Genomic DNA, 17,888 nt, shown 5'->3' with positions numbered 1-17,888 from the left:
AACCACAATTTTTCTCCATGAGTATGCGATTGGTTTGATATATCTCCATACCAAGTTATAGTACTCTACCATGAACACTTCCAGATATATGCAGTATGAAATATTCGGTTTGTATGGGAGGTGCCACGCCCCCTGCACCTAGCGGTATGAAATATACTTTACATCCGATTCTCATACCTACCAAATGTACACAAAAAATTTCATAAAGATCGGTCCAGCCGTTTCGGAGGAGTTCGACCACTAACACCGTGACACGAGATTTTTATATATTAGATAACCAGAAGTGGTAACTTCGTTCGTTATTTCTGTTGAAAAGATATTTAAGTCCTCTTTCATTTGGCACCAAAATCAAATTTTAACTTTTTTTTTTTACCGAAAAAATAAAGTCAGTTAAAGTTATTTTTGACTGAAAACATATCGGTGAAAAAATAACGATTATTGGCTACCAGTATCCTACTTTGTATTATATAAAGCGATTAATATCAGTATATAGAAAAACGCAGAGAACGTCCGAATTTACTTTTTTGTCATGTCCATTTCGAAGTAATTGGCAACTTTGCTCCAATGTGTTCCATTGGCTATCAGTCGCCATACATAATAGGGCCATAAAAGTGCATCATAAACTACAACATCCTATGGCTATTAACCGATAAAATTTTCTTTGGGAACCCAATGAAATATTTCCACAAAGAGTAAACGGACTAATTTAAAAAAAAAAAATGCATATATGCCTGTCAAATTCTTTTTCTTATGCCGATTCCGTTTCTACCGAAAAATGTCCTCTACTCTTTGCCCTCTACTCACAAACTTTAAGAAGAGGGCGATGAGAAGGCAAATTTTTTTTGTAGAAATCAACACGCCATTAGTAATTTCAAAATATTTTGCTTCTAGCTTGGAGCGTCACCTTAGCATTATTTCAAAAAACTTTGTGGAGTTTATAACAGAAGCTACAGTGGTTAGAGGTGGTGCCGTTTGCTCGGGCATGGTTCGAACACCACTAGAGTGCACTTGGGCAATGAAAAGCTTCCCTACGTACACCACTAATTGGATGAGGAGCGCGGCCAAACACTTAACAAAAATGTGGTCGCCAAATATTTTTTTAAAGGGCAGTTTCTTTTTAAAATTGAGTAAGACTTTAGAAATATGCTTCAACGTTTTCACTGTCATTTTACTAAAACGACTTATCTCGAAATAGGCCGTTTTCCGTTTAAAGCAATATCTCATTGGGTTCCCAAACAATATTTTAACTAGTATAAGACCGAGCGTTCTGAATCGTTTACCGAACAGTTAGAGAAAGAAAGTTTATTTCAGGTGTTTGAGGCCAAAAAGTACTTTCGGTCACATTTCGGAAATCGGTTTCAGAAATTAAAACTGCAAAATCTGACTGCAATCGAAAGGCGAATATTGATTTCGAAAATATATTTCAACTTGCTCATACCGCACTAGCAATTTATATTTCTGCTGCAAATGCTAAAAAAAAACGAGTCGAGTGTTGCCGAGTGAAACTGAACGCAATAACGGATAATTTACATAAAATATCAGAAATGCTTTTAGTTAATTATTTTGCGGTATATATGTAATTACTTACGTAATTTTTACTCTAAAAATTTCGTGTTCGGTTCGGGTTCGGCCGAACTTCAAGAAAAAATCCGAATGTTCGGTTCGGGTTCGGTTTCTGCCAAAAACTCGAGTTCGGCCGGTACCTAATTTTAACGATAACAAGTTCATATTATGCTTTAAGATGCTATTTTAATAGAAGCTTAATAAAAATATAAAATTTTCCAAGGGAAACTAATATTTTAATGCAGAGTAAAACCTGAAGTCGTCCCTTAAGTTGTTTTACCACTGATATGTATATATTAGCTTCGGTAGTAAGATACATATATGAATGTAGTTACAGCCAAGGCGTATTAAACAGGGTGTGATTCACAACTCAGGTAGGCTCTCTTTTAAGGTACTATTATGCCAAAAAATATGAACAATCGATTCAAAATTCATACAAAATTTTTTCAATTTAACTATAGGATGGTTCTTCTGAGAGCAATGTCAAATTCAATCACACTTTGTTAAATACATTTTGGTTAGAGCCGATTTGCTTTGGAAAGTTATAAATTTCGATAAAAAATATAGTTTTGAAAACAAAAAATGCCCGCCCTATTTCAAACAAATGTAGTTGGACCTTGAAATAGGAGAAAATTGTGGGCCTGTTCGAGGCACGTAATAAAACCGGCAATACTGCAGCACCGATGAAAATTTGCAATACGATTGCAACTTCCCAACTAATAAAACATAGCTAAAAATTCACACCGAACGTGATGCTTTAATAATTCGCGCAACACTGCGGTTGTAAATGCATCACGAGCAAGCCCATATACTTTGAATTGAGATCAAGGGATTGAAATTTATCCCCTTGAACCAATCGTTCACTGGCTTAGCGGAGTGTTTTGAGATCGTTATAGATATGCATTGCTGAAATTGCGGCACAAACGGCATATGCAGTATTTCAGAAAATTTTCAGTTGAGCATCAGCAACTTACCAAGAAAGCAACAAGGCTCCAATATTTATTAAATTTTTAATAATTTGCATACTATAAAGTATATTCGACAATTTGTTTGTATGGAGAAAGCGGACAACACCTTCCACAAAAAAATTACCAAAAATCGACAGTAAGTCCCAGCTACTTGAAACTTGCACTTGTTTATAAAACTGCATACTCAAAATATTTATAAATAAAATCCAATTAAATGGCTCAACATTTTGATGGAACTTTCTCAGAATTTCCTAATTTTTGTACAAAGTTTGAAATTTTGGCTGACATGGTTTTGTTAGATAACGAGCTACTCTTTCATAGTATAAAGGAAAGTCGAGATTCTTTGTACGCGGTAATCTCGAAAACTACTGAACTGATTTTGGCGAGATTTTCTCTAATATACTCTGTATCGACGAGAGAGGGATTTTTTTTTACTTGGAATTTTAATAGGGTTGCCATTTGTCTAAAAAACTATTAAGATCCGCTCCGTTCGTTGGATTACAAATGAGGTGTCAAATGAAAGGGATTGGGCTCTAGAAAAGCGCTAACATTTTTTTTTTTATGTTCAAAGAGTTCGCCTTTCGTAGGATTGCCACCTGTCAAGAAAATTATTATATTCAATTCTAATAAGCGTAGGCGTCAGTTCTGCACCGTCACTGTCAAATGAAAAAAATACAGCCTCTGGATCATGTATTTTTTTTTTCTTAAGAGGGTTGCCACCTATTTAAAATTACTATCTTCTATATATAGTATGAAGGAAAGGCGATATATTTTAATCACGCTACTGAACGGATTTAGACAAGATGGCTGACTTCCAAAACGTATCAATACATTGTTTGGAAACTTATACTGCGGTATTCAAACTGTTTGTATATGCAGAGTTGCGACACATTGCAACCATATACATTGCATATTTTAAATAATCAATATAGCAATGAACGATTTTTATGAATTTTCCATTTTTAAAACACCAATGGTAACCAATAACAAACGAAGAATCAACTTTGTTTCTGATGCGGTGATTGCGCTAGCGATGCGTTTTGGAAAAGTATACATCTTCAACATTTGGTAGTTCGGCGTTATGGAACATCATACTTTGTACGTATGCAAACCGATTAACGTTTTGGAAGTCAGCTGATTTTTTAATTATATAATAAACGAAGCACATGATGGCATATATGATTTCTGTCTCCAAATATTTAAACGTACATACATATGCATACATTCGGCTAGTAAAATAATCACCCTCATTGCAAGAGTCGTTTCGAATGTAAGTCGTTTTTCGAGAGTCGAATCGTATCGAAAATTTCACGTCTTTGCCTAACGTTTACACTCGACAAGTTTATTAAAACGGAAAAATTTGGCAGCACTGCGTAGTTTTCGACGGTTTTCGTCGTTTACTTATTTCAGCACTTCACTAGACAATGCCAATGTTGTCGGGTCGTACAATTTAGCCTAATTTACGACTTACGCAATGAGGCTGAATACTAAACATTTCTAGCCAGTTTCACGAATGAAGTATTAATTGAAAACCCATTTTTTATTTAAATTTAATATGGAAGCTGACAGAAAAAAATTGAAACCGGCATTTAATAAACGGAAGGCAAATATCCAAGGAATGCTAAAATTTTCTCTTCCCTATTTATATTTTTACTACTGTATACGCATAATACTTTTCTGTTGTATAAGTTATCATTTATTTAGCTTGCACTTTGCTCGCTACTTTCTTAGTAACTAAACGAAATGCATATTTTATTGTAAATAGATAAATTCTGGGTGAAAATTTTATTTACAATATCTATCCGCTTTCATTTTGCTACGCCGATCCAATAAAGCTTCATGTAAAGTGCCCTGATCCTTTGCATCTTCGAGTTCTTTAATATCGTTTTTGTTAATGCGTAACTTCTTATCCTGGAACTTTTGAAATTTTTTCCTGTAATATACAGAAAAAAATTACACTTAAGCATTAACAACACAAATGCCAAATATGTTGGTATAATTTTACGAAAACCGCCAAAACGTACACATAATTTTTTTCTACTTCGGTTAAATCTCCCTTTTCTTCCTTCGGTTCCTCGTCCTCTTCAGCTTCGCGCTGTGCATTGCATCGTATTTTACAAATTTCGTGCTCAGTTACTTTTTTACGTAGTGCTACACAAGCGTCATCTTCCGGATCTATTGACATAAAAAATCCTGTTTCCGAGAGAAGCGCCATTTTTCCATCCTGCAGAGAAAAGTTTTGTAATGCAACCAATCTATTGAGGGATTCACAATAGTGTCGTAACTGTCGTATTGTTGTATGTCGTAAACTTTAAAAGCTTAAATAAATGTTTAGAGAACTTGAAACGACAAACAACTATTTTTAACACTGCAAAAATCCATAATATGACTTTAAAAGTACTTTGCGAACCCCCTCAAGATATCTTTTAGGCGTCTAAAGTTTACGACATCCAACAATACGACACTTACCGACACCCATGATTCAATAACACAAGGTTCGATAAACTGACAGTTGTCTCTCTCGCACCGCTCCCTTAGCAGTGTCACCGTGTTGCTTCTTTGCAAATTTACATGGAAACAGTGGTGTGAAATAAAAGTATAAGCTCTGTGCAATATCTTTATTTGTATATGCATACGAAGAATATTTAACTGATGAAAACATTACGTAATTCACGTAGATATATCAATATTACGATCAACATTTCGTTTAAAATGCCAGATTTCCTGCAAATACATTAGAATTTACGAAAGGAATTTCACTACTAATTGCCTACTTTGCGTACTTTTCTACTACCATTTTCGAAACAAGGGATTGCATTCTTGCCCTTTCTCTGTCCTCCGTAAATGCAACCTTTTGTAAGGGAGTGTCAAACCGCAGCTGTCAATAATTATCTAACCTTGTATTATTGAATCATGACCGACACCGTTGTGAATACCCATATATAATAGCCGTTTTCGTTGCTCGGAGTTAACTCAAAATCTACTGCATAGATTTCAGTCAAAATTTCAGGCTACCACAAAACTCTGTAGGTGGCGCAGGGGCCAAGTTATGTATAAAAATCGTATTCATGAACCGATTTATTTTAAATTCAAAATGTAAGCTACCTGCATGATGGCAAACACGTTTACCAAAAATATACCCGCTAGGTGGCGCAGGAGTCGAATTATTTATAAAAGTCGTATTTATTAACCGATTTCTTTCAAATTCAAAAGGTATAGTTTCAGCATAATGGAAATTACGTTTACCAAAAACGGAGCCGCTAGGTGGTGCTGGAGTCGAGCTATTTATAAAAGCCGTATTTATGCACCTATTTTGTTAAAACACATTCGAAACGTTTATTACTTTCATGATTTTTTTTTTCATTCGAAACATATTCTGCCTTATGAGTTTCATTTTCCCTGAACCGGTTAATTTTTCGCTTTAGGTTTCCATGTACTTACTATGGGGGGAATCAAAATTTTCGCGTGAATTTTTTTCCGGCGCAACTCAGCCAGATTATACATACATAAAATTATAGCCATTTCCGTTTTTCGGACTAAACTCTGTTGTTGTTGTTGTAGCAGCATACAAGTTCCCTAAAGGGTTTTTGGGGAGTGTTGCTGGAGTGACCGTCCTTGGCCAGATATAAATCTGGGTCGTTCCGGTTACGTAGACCCGACTGTCGTGGACTAAACTCTAAAACCACTCAATAGAGCCCAGTCAAATTGTCGGGGGTTATACCTTGCATACATATATGGTCCTATTATAGGCTACTAGAAAACACGCTGGTGGCGCTGGAGTAGAGTTACTTATAAAAGTCGTATTTATTAACAGATTTCGTTCAAATTTGCAGCGTGACTACCTGTATGATGAAAAATTCCTTTGCTAAAAATGGACCGCTGGAGTTTAAGTATTTAGAAAATCCGTATTTTTTATAAAATCTGATCGGAATTCATAATTCGTATTCATTCCATGACAAGGAAAGATTTTGCAGAAAAGGGACCCAATGGATGACGCTGCACTCGAAATATATAGAAACAACCGCGGGGTTTATTCTGCTTTGGCCCTATGTTTATCTTAGACGAATTTACGTTTCAGTTGGCTAAATAAAGGATGCGTTTAAGTATTCATATAAAGACCGTAAGACGGTGTAAGCGTGATCTTGCATAAGACTCAGAGAAACCAATTCATAAATATTAAAAGTAAAAGTGGCGAATTGACAAGGAAAGATTCGACCACATCTGTCCAAGAAGGAATACGATAGGTATATCAATGGCTTCATTTGAACGATATTCATTAGATAACGCGACTCATTTAGCCAATGTACGCGAAAACTTTTCATCCTGTGGGGCAGCGAGGATTCTTGGCCTCCCTATAATTGAAAACGATCATCTGTGCTCTTGAGTTTCCGTATAAGGACTTTTATTGGCTTACATGGTACACCGGACCCATGCTGAAGTTGCAGGATCGTAGAAGAATATTACGCACGCTTGGCAGAGATCTCACAGGTGGAAATAAGATCATAGGTAAAACGCATTACATCGAAAGGGATTAGTATTCCATATGGAATCACAGCGCTACTATTCTTGGCATATGTGAGGAGGATTCCGTTTTTTAGTCGTTTCAATTTAAACTAAAAATGTTTACTTTGCAGACTGCTTTTGCTTTTAAACTCTATTTTTGATTGGTGAACGCAAAAGATTTTATTAGGCACCGCGAAGCAAGCGGGCATTTGCTAGTAATACATATAGTACCTTTGTTGCAAGTGTCATAATCCAAAAAATATATTTTTTTTCATGTATGTAGGAATGAAGGCCAACTTTTCTATGTTGTGTACAAATTTCATAGCGTTATCGATGAATAGCTGCTTAGAAAGAAATGACTTCCCTTTTACCGTGGGAGCGTATGTAAACTTTAATGCCGTTTTTCTCTGGTTATTGGTTTTCTGGATTATGGCACTTTTGTAGCAAAGGTATGATATGATTAACTTACTTGAAAAATAGGCTCCCATTGTTCCATGCTGCCAACGGCCTCCGAACGGCCTGTAACCATTCCATCCTTTTCGATTTTCAAATATTTTCCATAACCAGATTTAATTGATATCTTTGTGTCATTTATCGGAAAAGCCGTGAAGATTTCTTCAGGGTCCGGGCCGTCGCCTTCATTGTGTGGTGACCCCAACGTGAACAAACCATTATCTTGCGCTTTCAAATATGCACTTCCCCCAAATTCTATAGCAACGGCACCACGAATTTCAGGTGTACTCTTTGCCAACCACCAACCGCCATGACGGAGCGCATCCTCATCTACCACAGTTTTACGTTTCTTCACTTTGTCTTTGTCCTTGTGATCTCTAGCACGTTTGTGCTTCTTGGATTTCCTAAAATATTTTAAAAGCAATGTAGATTTTATTTGGATCTAAGTTAGTATTAATATGTTCCTGTTTTATTTACTTCGGCTTTTCACCCTTTAACACTAGTTTTCCAACCCTAACGTTATCATAAGCGGACATTGTTTATAATTTTTATTTCGCAGAAAATCGGGTTTGTTTATATGGAAGTGTTCAGTGGGCAGGAAACATTGGTAATTTCTGGTAAATCGCAGCTAAGGTGAAATAAGCTAGCTAGAGGTGGTGAAATGTGCACTTGACGGCATCGGTGATCGGACTCTCCCACATTGAGGTAGATCTGCCACTTTTTTGAGCATCTACCACTCAAGGTCTGAAATCTACCACATATTCGCGTTTTTGAGTAGTAGCAGAAATTGTTTAATACTAAACACTATATGGTAACAAGAATGATATCATACAAGATTCCGTATNCTTTTTTGAGTAGTAGCAGAAATTGTTTTATACTAAACACTATATGGTAACAAGAATGATATCATACAAGATTCCGTATTCCCGGCGGCGATAAAAATGCTCAAGTAAAAGTAAACAAAGCCGAATAGCAGTTCAATTCGTTCCGTTACTTCCATTATAACCCAGGCATTAATCGTGAGATCGTAAATGTCTTCTTAATGCCAGAAACACCCGGCTGTTTTGTGTTTGCATGCAAATTTTATATCAATGCGAATTTATACAGGGTGGTGTTAATGGCGAATTTATATTTTCGCCGCGGTACTTAATGTCAAAATGATGTGTTTGTTGTAAACAAGGCGAATTCATATTACAACAAACACATTTTGACATTAAAGAGCGAAATACACCACACAAGCGGTTTGACAAACCAAGCGAAATTTCCCTTTGCTTCAAGCCATTTGTGCTGTGTATGGGGTGTTTGAAGGTTTGACAAGCCGCTTGAGGGAAATTTGAGCAAAAAATCAAAATTTTTTGATTTTCTGACCGCCATGTTGATGTTTGATCAAACCGCTTGCGTTGTGTATAGCAAAATCGCCTCATTTGCAACGAAATATTCACCGAGTAAGGACGTAAGAGAGGAAAATGAAAGAAAACCATAATATTTAGCATTGCGAACTGGAAGAAAACTAAAATTCTTTGCTTGAACGAGTCATGTTTGCATGGTGTATGGCGAAATGGGAAAAGTAGGTTTGAAGAATGTTTGACAAGCCGCTTGTGTGGTGTATTTCGCTCTTAAGACGTACCGCGGCGAAAATCTAAATTCGCCATCAACACCACCTTGTATAAATTCGCCTTGATTTTGACATTAGGAAGTACCGCGGCGAAAATCTAAAACCGCCAGTAAGTTAGGGTTTACACCAGACAATATTGTCAAGGCGAATTTATACTAGGTGGTGTTACTGGCGAATTTAGATTTTCGCCGCGGTACTTCTTAATGTCAAAATGATGTGTTTGTTGTAATATTAATTCGCCTTGTTTGCAACAAACATCATTTTGACATTAGGAAGTACCGCGGCGAAAATCTAAATTCGCCAGTAACACTACCGTATAAATTCGCCTCGGGTTTTCAGGTGGGTGTAAATTTCCGTTAACCGGTAAGGGACTTTATTTTCGGTCGTAAAAAATGCAACCATGCGATGTATGTTCAGTTAGTGCCCAATTAGAATTCAATAATTTGTCAAATGAATTCATTCCACCATCGTACAGTTCCATAAGTAAAGTAACTCTTCTTCTTACCGTTTTTTCTGGCAGGCTGTAGGTGTGTTTTTGGCAGGCTGTAGGTGTGTTTTTGGTTATTGTATTGGTGTTTTTGGTTCAGTGTGTTAGTGTATTTTGAATAAATTGTAATAGAAATAAATGAAATTGTAATAGAAATGAAAGAAATTGTAAAAGATAAGAGCACATGCCAAAAAACAGGTGATCTCAGCTGTAGGCATATTTTGGCAATCAGCTGATAGTGTTTTTACTTATGAAACTGTACGATGCATTCCACACAATCTAAATACACCAAGAAGTGAAATTCTTGTTGCCATTATTAAATACATAGTTACATTCAATAAACGGGTAATAAAAGCTTTATTAAAATTGTTATATGTTTGTGAGTTAATTGCAAAATCAATTGAATGTATCAATTTGAAGGGCTTTAAATACCTAAAATGGCAATTGAACTGAAATGATGAAAGAACCGCATGCATATCTTAGCACGGGGCGATAACGTTAGCGATGTGGATGCCTTGTTTGACTAAATGGGGGCGGGGAAAAAAGGACATTGGGAGCTAAAAATGGAAGCCAGCAAATTTTATATAAATGTTGGGGCAGGATGTGCCGCCGAATGGGCACACCAAAAGAAAGTGTCAAAATATTGGCAATCGTATTCGTACTATGCTATGAAGCTCGCAGTTTTCTAGCCGGTGATGCCGACTAGGTCTTACGTACGCCGGCGAAATTGCTAAAATCTTCAATATTAGCTCCACCAACGCTGGAAAATAGAAATTCCTAGAAAATATATACAACCCTGTTTAAATATATTACAGACTTCCGTATGTATATATGTTCATACATACGTAAAAAGTTGCAGCTTTACAAAATATGTACATGGCTGTTTGGGAGGAAATTAACTTGAGAATGGCCAAATGATAATTCAATAGTGAATGAATGAAGTTATAAGTGCCCACCCACTGCCGTGCATTTATCCACATACATGTGTTTTTAGTTCATACAAATGAAAATCTTTTCTTTTTCATTTTAGTTCATGAAAGCGTTGCTCATTGCCTCTGCATGAAGTTGTATTGCGCTCTTGAATTTCCAATCAATCGGCCTAGTGCTTTTTTTCGGCACTTGTTTGATAATTGCTAAAACTACCAGCTGTGCAAAAAATCGAGTGCGTAATAAAAGAACGCTCGGAAGCCTAAAAGCACACCAAGTAAATAATTTTAAAATCAGCCAATATACGTAGTATGTTCATATCTAATTCAAATTTTCTTTTTTAGAACAATTGCTTGCCATCGATGAATATTTTTTTAAAGAAACAAGTGAAAATTGCCAACGCTAAAAACGGTTTCCTACATTGAATTGATCTACACTCCCAGGATACATAAGCATACGCACATACATACATATAGAGATTACCGGAAAAACAAAGCAGCTACCGACCGGCCTGCTTATAAAGTTATAATCGTACACACAAGACCTGTGCAGCAATTAAATACAAAATAAATACGTACAAACATTTCATACGTGGGCACAAGGTTATCATAAACTATCAAGGTGTTTGATATGCCCCGCGGTAAACGGCGTGCAAATCACGACATGGGGGGCGAAGAGGAGCGTGCAACTTCCAAGCGACCACGCGGTGGATATGCTACAACACAAAACACCAGCAGGTAATTCGTTAATATAGTAATTACCTACATATGTATATAAAAATTTTAAAACTAATTTGTTTAACGGTGCTTAGACTTGCTTAAAAAATAACAAAAATGCTGAAAAATTTATGTAATATCATATCTGTGGTAACAAGCAATAACCACCCAAGTCGACTTAAGAAAGAATTTAGCTATATATGCTATCGTATTCTTCAACCACTATTCCATGCGTATGTGAAATCCCCATCTCGCCAGCTAGGCTACTTAAAAAGTTATAGGCGAAAATATTTTGGTTTCCCCATAAGGCTAACATTACAATCCAAATGTTTTAAATTTTTTTCTCGAATTCAGGTTTTTCGACTTAGGCGGTTAGTGCTTATGACCACAGATATATTTCTTACCATCAAATTGTTTTGCTACAAAATCGTATCTGCATTACGCTGTTTTATGAAATTTCATGCATTCTGCCACGAACAACTTGGTTGTCATGTGGTAGTCACAACATAAAGTTGTAGGGAGTGCCACTGAGGGACTTCCTTATCGGAATTAAGTGTTATGAGGTTTGATCTCCTTCTCCGCTTAATTCATTATATTAGTTCAAAATCTATCACTTATTTCTTTAAAATCGTCAGTATTGAAAGTTAACTGGACGTGTCAACACTTGTAAACCATAAAGTATGGCTTTTATTCTCTTAAGACATAAATTTACATATATGTGTATGTAAACATGTGTACAAACACTGATGGACAAAAAAAAACTAGGTACACAAAAATAAATTAAATTGTTTGCAACTTTTGTTTATTTATTTTTAATAGTTTTTATTAATTTTTTAGAATATTTTTCTTCGCTACAGTGAAGAGTCGCTAAGTCCACTTTTTATGAAAACTGATGATTTGATATAGGACGCAAGAGAAATTGAAAATGCATCGTTTCGAAAGGATTGCTTGTTTGATTTCTTCTCGTTTATACATACATATATATGTATTCAGTGAAAGGCAAATTAACTAAGGTTAAAGGAGGCACCGAAAATCCGATACCACTAAAATAATACGAAATCACGTACAGTATTTTTAGTAAAGATCGACGCCTCCTCATTCGTATGGAGTTTCGATGATTTGCTTTAAACAAGCAAAATGTTGTATTGAAAGTTTTGCGAAATACTTGAAAAAAAATGGCTCAAAGAAGTTTTTTTCTTCTGTAAAATTTGTAAAAATGTACTTAGCACTTTTCACTCTTAGCTAGAGATATGAAAGAAATTGCTCAAAACCTTTGACAATAAAAATTCGAAAAAATAAATGGTAATTTTTAGCAAATGGAATCTTGTACTTTATTATACTAAAATTAAATGAGCTTCAAAACTGCATAAAAATATAAAAATTTTTTAAGTTCTGAATAAAAAGCTGGAAGTTTTGATGATAATTTTTTTTTATTCAATTCATTTTTGTGTGCTTTGCGTAAACTTTGAAACATTCATTAATGCGGTTTCTGTATGGATCGAACTATATTTTAAATGAATATTCTTAAAAATAAATAAATATAAGTTGCAAACAATTTGCATCCATTCTTTTGTCCCTGTGTGTATGTATGTAATAGCAATTTTCTTTATATGTAGAACAGTTAAGTCCATCAGCGTCATTGATAACTGAACGTATAATTTGCATCTTATCAGTAATTTTAGCAGAGTTTGGTTTTTTTGCTGTTTCACTGATAACAGTCATGGAGTTACGGTATGATAGACGTGCGATTTCGCGCTGATTGTTAGTCATAATTTTGCAAGTGGAAGTGCTGCATATAGATATGTACATATAACAGCAAAAATGAAGTTGAAGATACCCAAAATTAACCTATCAAATAGGTAGTGTTTTTAAAATCACATATAGTATAAGTAAACCTGCAGAAAGGTGTAAATACCATGTCTGTGCATTTATTTGTTTGCATAAAACAAATCTGTAGATTGCAGTACACAAAATAATTTCGAAATATTTGGAAATCATTAAATTGTACTTGTCTTCAAGTGCGTAATTAATCACACTTTTGTTTAAATGCATCATGTGCTTAAAAACCACCTAGACACGCTACAGAGTTTCTTTCTGATGTCAATTCTTTCTACTCGCATAGCTAATTTTCTAGATTTTTTTTTTGCATTTGTATGAGTTTCAATTTCCACCGGCTTCTTCGTCGATGATACTGTGACTTTTTTTACTATACTCTTCGTTCGCTGCCCTATGCTGTTTTTGTTTGTTATTGCTTAATAGTCCGGCTATTTATAGGCGCAAGCAACAACTACAATTAACATATATGACAATGTTAAAATAACAATAATCAGCTGCAGCAATACTTTGTTCTTGTGTTGAAAATTTTTATTTAAATTTATTTTTACTCTACGCGTTGCCAGTTTAGTTACACTTCTTTTTTATCGAAATATAATTAGTATAATTTACTTTTGCCAATTTCGGCATAATTCGTGTGCACGAATGGAAAAGTAATGATTTTTTAATAAAAAAAAAAATATGTTTGCTTTTATGTTAGTGAATATGTGTGTGTTTATTTGCGAATTTCTATTTACAGACGCCACATCAAGGCTGAAGATAGTTTTAGCCAAAAGCGTTGTGTAGATTGGTTTTGTAAATACACAAATCCCGATGAGCCGGATACGCTAGGTAATTTGCTGCAAAATTATTATATTTTATGCATACGAAAATAAAGCATACCTCACGTTGATTCTGTACTACAGGTCCCGATGGTATGGAGAAATTCTGCGATGATATTGGTGTTGAGCCGGAAAATGTTGTGATGCTTGTGCTAGCCTACAAAATGGGCGCCACACAAATGGGCTTCTTCAGTCGTTGTGAATGGTTAAAGGGCCTCACCGAACTGGAATGTGATTCTGCTGCAAAAATGCAATCTAAATTAGATTATTTAAAAAGTATACTCAACGATCCAAATGTCTTCAAAAGCATATACAGATATGCCTACGATTTTGCCAAGGTACTTATATATACATGAACAATTGCATTCAACAGAAAAAATTCACGTGGAAAAGCTTGAGAAGTAAAAACTCTTACTCTAGGTAGAAAAAGTTAGTTCCACCTGTGTAACTATTCAAAAAAAATCAACGGGATTTTCAGCCGTTTGAAACTTACACTTCATTAGACTAAAATTGACCCGCATACTCGAAAAGTTTCAAGAAATTCGCCTAGTGTATATTTTATAATAAAGCATATTTCCACAAGCTAAAATCCGTATGTATTTACAGGATTCTGATCAGCGCAGCATGGATATAAACACAGCTAAAGCAATGCTACAGTTACTACTCGGCAAGCATTGGCCGCTGTATCCACATTTCGCGCAATTCCTCGATCAATCAAAGTACAAAGTTATTAACAAAGACCAATGGTGCAACATACTTGAATTCTCGCGCACAATCAACAACGATTTAACGAATTACGATATCGATGGAGCATGTGAGTTCTATAGTCAATACATAGATATCATTTTACATAGTGCATATTTATTATATTGTAATACTTAAAAAAATATTTGTAAATTTATTTTCACTTAGGGCCTGTTATGTTGGATGAATTTGTGGAATGGTTACGACTGCAACGCACATGTACGAGTACTACAACATTAAGCTGAAATTATATCTAAAATACCAAATTTATGATATTAACAAAACAATGTCGAGATCAATAACACAACTACATAAAAAAAGATCAACTAAAACAACTACGTGAAACTCAAGTACCACAAATAAACAAAATCAGCATATTCCAAAGCAAAACAGTAAACAACTTTAAAGCTTGTAACAACAACAAATACTATAAGAGGTATAAATCAGTCAACCAATTACCCGTAGAAACAAATACAAGCGAAGTTAAAAACAATAATTCACATAGAAAACAACAAAAAGCAGCGTAATCAATGAGAACATTTAACGTATTACTATAATAATTACAAAACAGCAACAAAATCAGAAGAACTACTACTACGATAAATAGTAATTATATAATTTGCTTCTTGATAATATAAATCTCAATGGTTACAAATAGATTACCATTGCCATTATTAATATAATGAGGAAGAAAAGTTGAAGTAAGTGACAACAGGACGTATACAAACTACAATAAATACTTACGTGCATTGGGTAACAGGCTTATTTACCGCATCATACTATCACTAAAATAAGCATTGCCGAACAACTATCTTGTAAGATTGTGGGTGTGCAGGTGAAGCAGCTACCTTGGCAGCATTGCAAAAATATGACACACAGCCCAATTATCACAAAACAAAAATTGAGAGGATACGAAAGCATATAGTCATATTTGGAACATTTAGTATTTAGAAAAGGTAAAAATAAAACATAATTATAATAATGAAGGTGATGAAGACAATGAAGGAAAGCGTGTTTAATATCAGTTGAATATACTGATAGTGTGAGACTGTGGAAAAGCGAAAATAAATCGCGTCAACTTTGATAATTAATGTTAAAAAAATAAGAAAATCTGAGATACATATAAAACATATTCAAAATTAAAAACATAATAATAAAAATAAAAACTAAGAATTATGCGTTTAAGTTCTAAATAATTAATACATAGTTCTTGATTTATTTAGGAAGACATTGGAGTCTTATTCTAAAGTAACGCAATCTCGAGGAAGATAATTTCAAAATCTATAATCCGTCGTTTTATAATCGTTTACATATACTCGCATGTATATACTTTACAAGGACTCACCTCCAGGTACTCCTCCTGCAGGGTACGAATGGTCATATTCCGCATTGGATGGCACCAGTGCTCACGCTCGCAACAGACTGCCTGCTCCATAGCATAGTAGTCGCGGTTTACCACCGAAGAGATTTTGTTACATCCGAAAACCGTACATACGTGAAAGCTAACTGGGACGATTTTACGGAACGCACAGACCGCAAATTTAACGCTCTTCCACCGCCAACATGCGCGCGCGTTGCTGAGCGCCACATCCACAGGATCATCAACGTAGCAGTCGCCCGCGTCATACCAGACGGCAGTATCGCTATAAACGGGCCGGGCCGCAATCGTGCGTAAGCGAATCCGCCAGTTTAATCCTGGTGATCCTTGCTTCAGGGATGTCAACAAGGACATTCCTAAACGAACATAAGCGGAAAGCAAACTCCAGCGGAGCTAGTAAACTGTGGACGGCGGGCAAATTTCTCTCCCATCCGACGAAACGTAAGCACAACGTTGCTCTTACATTGGACAATACCACAACGTCGGATCCGCGGACGTGGTCGGCAGTTTTTTGCACACAGGTAGCTGGAAAGAGTGCCAAAGAATCCAAGGCGTTAGGCCCTGATGGAATCTCCATGCAGATGCTGAAAAGGCTAGGAGCTGCGTGAGTCGAGTACATCACAGCAGCTTTCAAATTTTTACAGTCCACCCTGATCATCCCCGAGATGTGGAAAACGGGTAGGATCATTCCCCTTCTTAAGCCAGGGAAGAAGGCGGACGCAGGAGACTTACGGGCCAATCTCCCTCCTACCCCCAGTGTCAAAGACAATGGAAGCACAACTCCGGTCAGGGTGGTGCCACAGACTCAGGCTTGTAGAGTCAAATGATGAAGACGACACATGACGAAAACCGGGGGGGTTGCGCACTACTTCTACAACAACAGCATAGAGACTCCTGATAGTTGAGGGGTTTCGAGATATAATAACAGCAGCGGGGAAAGGGCCCACCCTGTTGGACCCCTGTTTAACATTTTCTTTAATGTATAGAGTCAGATACAATCAGAACTAAGCGGAATATATTTATAAAAAAAAGCCTATAACGAAGGAGCAGTTACATACCTACATTGTAAAAAAATCTTCATGGTTCAGAACTTTGTACTATGTTGTAGCGCACGATTGAGAGATTACAAAGGTTGCGCCGATCTCGGACCGCTATTCCTCTCTTAACGAATTTGAAAGAATCGTTGTTTGCATGACGTCACACTTGTGCAACTTGTTTACGTTTTCCTTGCAACATTTTTTCTTCTTCCATTCTTGCTCACGTTTTGACATTTCTCTCGCAATTGCACCAGTGTGACGTCACACAAAAGCTATTCTCAAAAATCCTCTGATCGGCGCAATCTTGTATTCTATCATTCTTGGTTGTAGCGGCGATTCGGTGTGTTTATTTTGCTTTACGGGAACGCAGCCTTTACAAAATAATGTAAACCCTGCAATCAGTGTTGCCGGATTAATCAGTTTTTCTACCTTATTGGCCGCGAGAATTCTTCCAAAGTTTAATTGTTTTGCAAAAAGGCCGATTTTCAAAGAAAAATCACATTTTAAAATTCTACTTCAAGGACGGCACGGTTAAAAAACTTAGAAAACGGCGTTATAAACAATTCCATTAATTTCGATGAAAATTAATTGTATCGCATTCGCATTTTGCCCCAAGAATAGGGGCATAAAATCAAGCAAAAACAAGATTGACAAAATCTTAATCATCCTGGAAGCCTTCTCTCATTGCATTAAGATTCTTCCGATGGCAAATTCTTTAAATATAAACTCTTAGGGAAAAGAATTCTTCCTGAGATTTTGAACTTAAATATAACAATCATGCCTATTGCGGTATCCGACGGATGCCATCCGGGCGGATCTAATCCGATTCGAACTGTCATAACA

The 17,888-nt window shown here is 35.9% G+C and overlaps 3 protein-coding genes across 7 annotated transcripts in view; 1 reads left to right on the top strand and 2 right to left on the bottom strand.

Moving 5' to 3' along the window:
- Positions 1–15,335, top strand: part of SCCRO4 (DCN1-like protein SCCRO4) — a 21,294-nt gene extending 5,959 nt beyond the window's left edge. The window contains exons 1-7 of one of the 5 annotated variants that reach the window (XM_017624049.1): positions 9,853–9,934; positions 10,620–10,793; positions 10,861–11,253; positions 13,805–13,896; positions 13,971–14,224; positions 14,493–14,700; positions 14,799–15,335. In XM_017624049.1, coding sequence (XP_017479538.1) covers positions 11,147–11,253; positions 13,805–13,896; positions 13,971–14,224; positions 14,493–14,700; positions 14,799–14,875 — 738 coding nt within the window. In that variant the 5' untranslated portion in view covers positions 9,853–9,934; positions 10,620–10,793; positions 10,861–11,146 and the 3' untranslated portion in view covers positions 14,876–15,335. Of the gene's footprint in view, positions 1–9,852; positions 9,935–9,956; positions 10,411–10,619; positions 10,794–10,860; positions 11,254–12,736; positions 13,092–13,134; positions 13,719–13,804; positions 13,897–13,970; positions 14,225–14,492; positions 14,701–14,798 lie in introns of those variants that run through there. The other 4 variants (XM_017624050.1, XM_017624051.1, XM_017624052.1 and 1 more) reach the window with 4 other exon arrangements.
- FRG1 (FSHD region gene 1) lies at positions 4,289–8,168 on the bottom strand. Its single transcript, XM_017624047.1, has 4 exons — positions 7,965–8,168; positions 7,504–7,891; positions 4,556–4,755; positions 4,289–4,464 (listed from the first exon to the last, which is right to left on the bottom strand). Exons 1-4 carry the CDS (start codon positions 8,021–8,023, stop codon positions 4,317–4,319), a joined length of 795 nt encoding a protein of 264 aa, XP_017479536.1. The 5' UTR covers positions 8,024–8,168; the 3' UTR covers positions 4,289–4,316.
- A 510-nt stretch (positions 15,336–15,845) lies between the features above and the next one.
- LOC108369072 (uncharacterized) lies at positions 15,846–16,379 on the bottom strand. The gene is made up of 2 exons (XM_017624055.1): positions 15,976–16,379; positions 15,846–15,911 (listed from the first exon to the last, which is right to left on the bottom strand). The coding sequence occupies exons 1-2, from the start codon at positions 16,360–16,362 to the stop codon at positions 15,846–15,848; spliced, it is 453 nt and encodes a 150-aa protein (XP_017479544.1). The 5' UTR covers positions 16,363–16,379.
- Between the last annotated feature and the right edge of the window lie 1,509 nt (positions 16,380–17,888).

Source organism: Rhagoletis zephyria, unplaced genomic scaffold (assembly GCF_001687245.7).
Source record: "Rhagoletis zephyria isolate East Lansing unplaced genomic scaffold, Rhagoletis_zephyria_1.1 Rzeph_scaffold_03483, whole genome shotgun sequence".
Classification (NCBI taxonomy): domain Eukaryota; kingdom Metazoa; phylum Arthropoda; class Insecta; order Diptera; family Tephritidae; genus Rhagoletis; species Rhagoletis zephyria.
The sequence above is the reverse complement of the archived record's forward strand: the minus strand, read 5'-3'. Positions and strand labels throughout refer to the sequence as shown.

Coding starts and splice junctions, on each gene's coding strand:
- FRG1 (XM_017624047.1), bottom strand. CDS start 8,023: ATGTCCGCTTATGATAACGTTAGGGTTGGAAAACTAGTGTTAAAGGGT. Junction 7,892..7,964: donor TTAAAGGGTGAAAAGCCGAA/GTAAATAAAACA, acceptor AAAATATTTTAG/GAAATCCAAGAAGCACAAAC. Junction 4,465..4,555: donor GAAGTAGAAAAAAATTATGT/GTACGTTTTGGC, acceptor TGTATATTACAG/GAAAAAATTTCAAAAGTTCC.
- LOC108369072 (XM_017624055.1), bottom strand. CDS start 16,362: ATGTCCTTGTTGACATCCCTGAAGCAAGGATCACCAGGATTAAACTGG. Junction 15,912..15,975: donor TGCAGGAGGAGTACCTGGAG/GTGAGTCCTTGT, acceptor GACGGATTATAG/ATTTTGAAATTATCTTCCTC.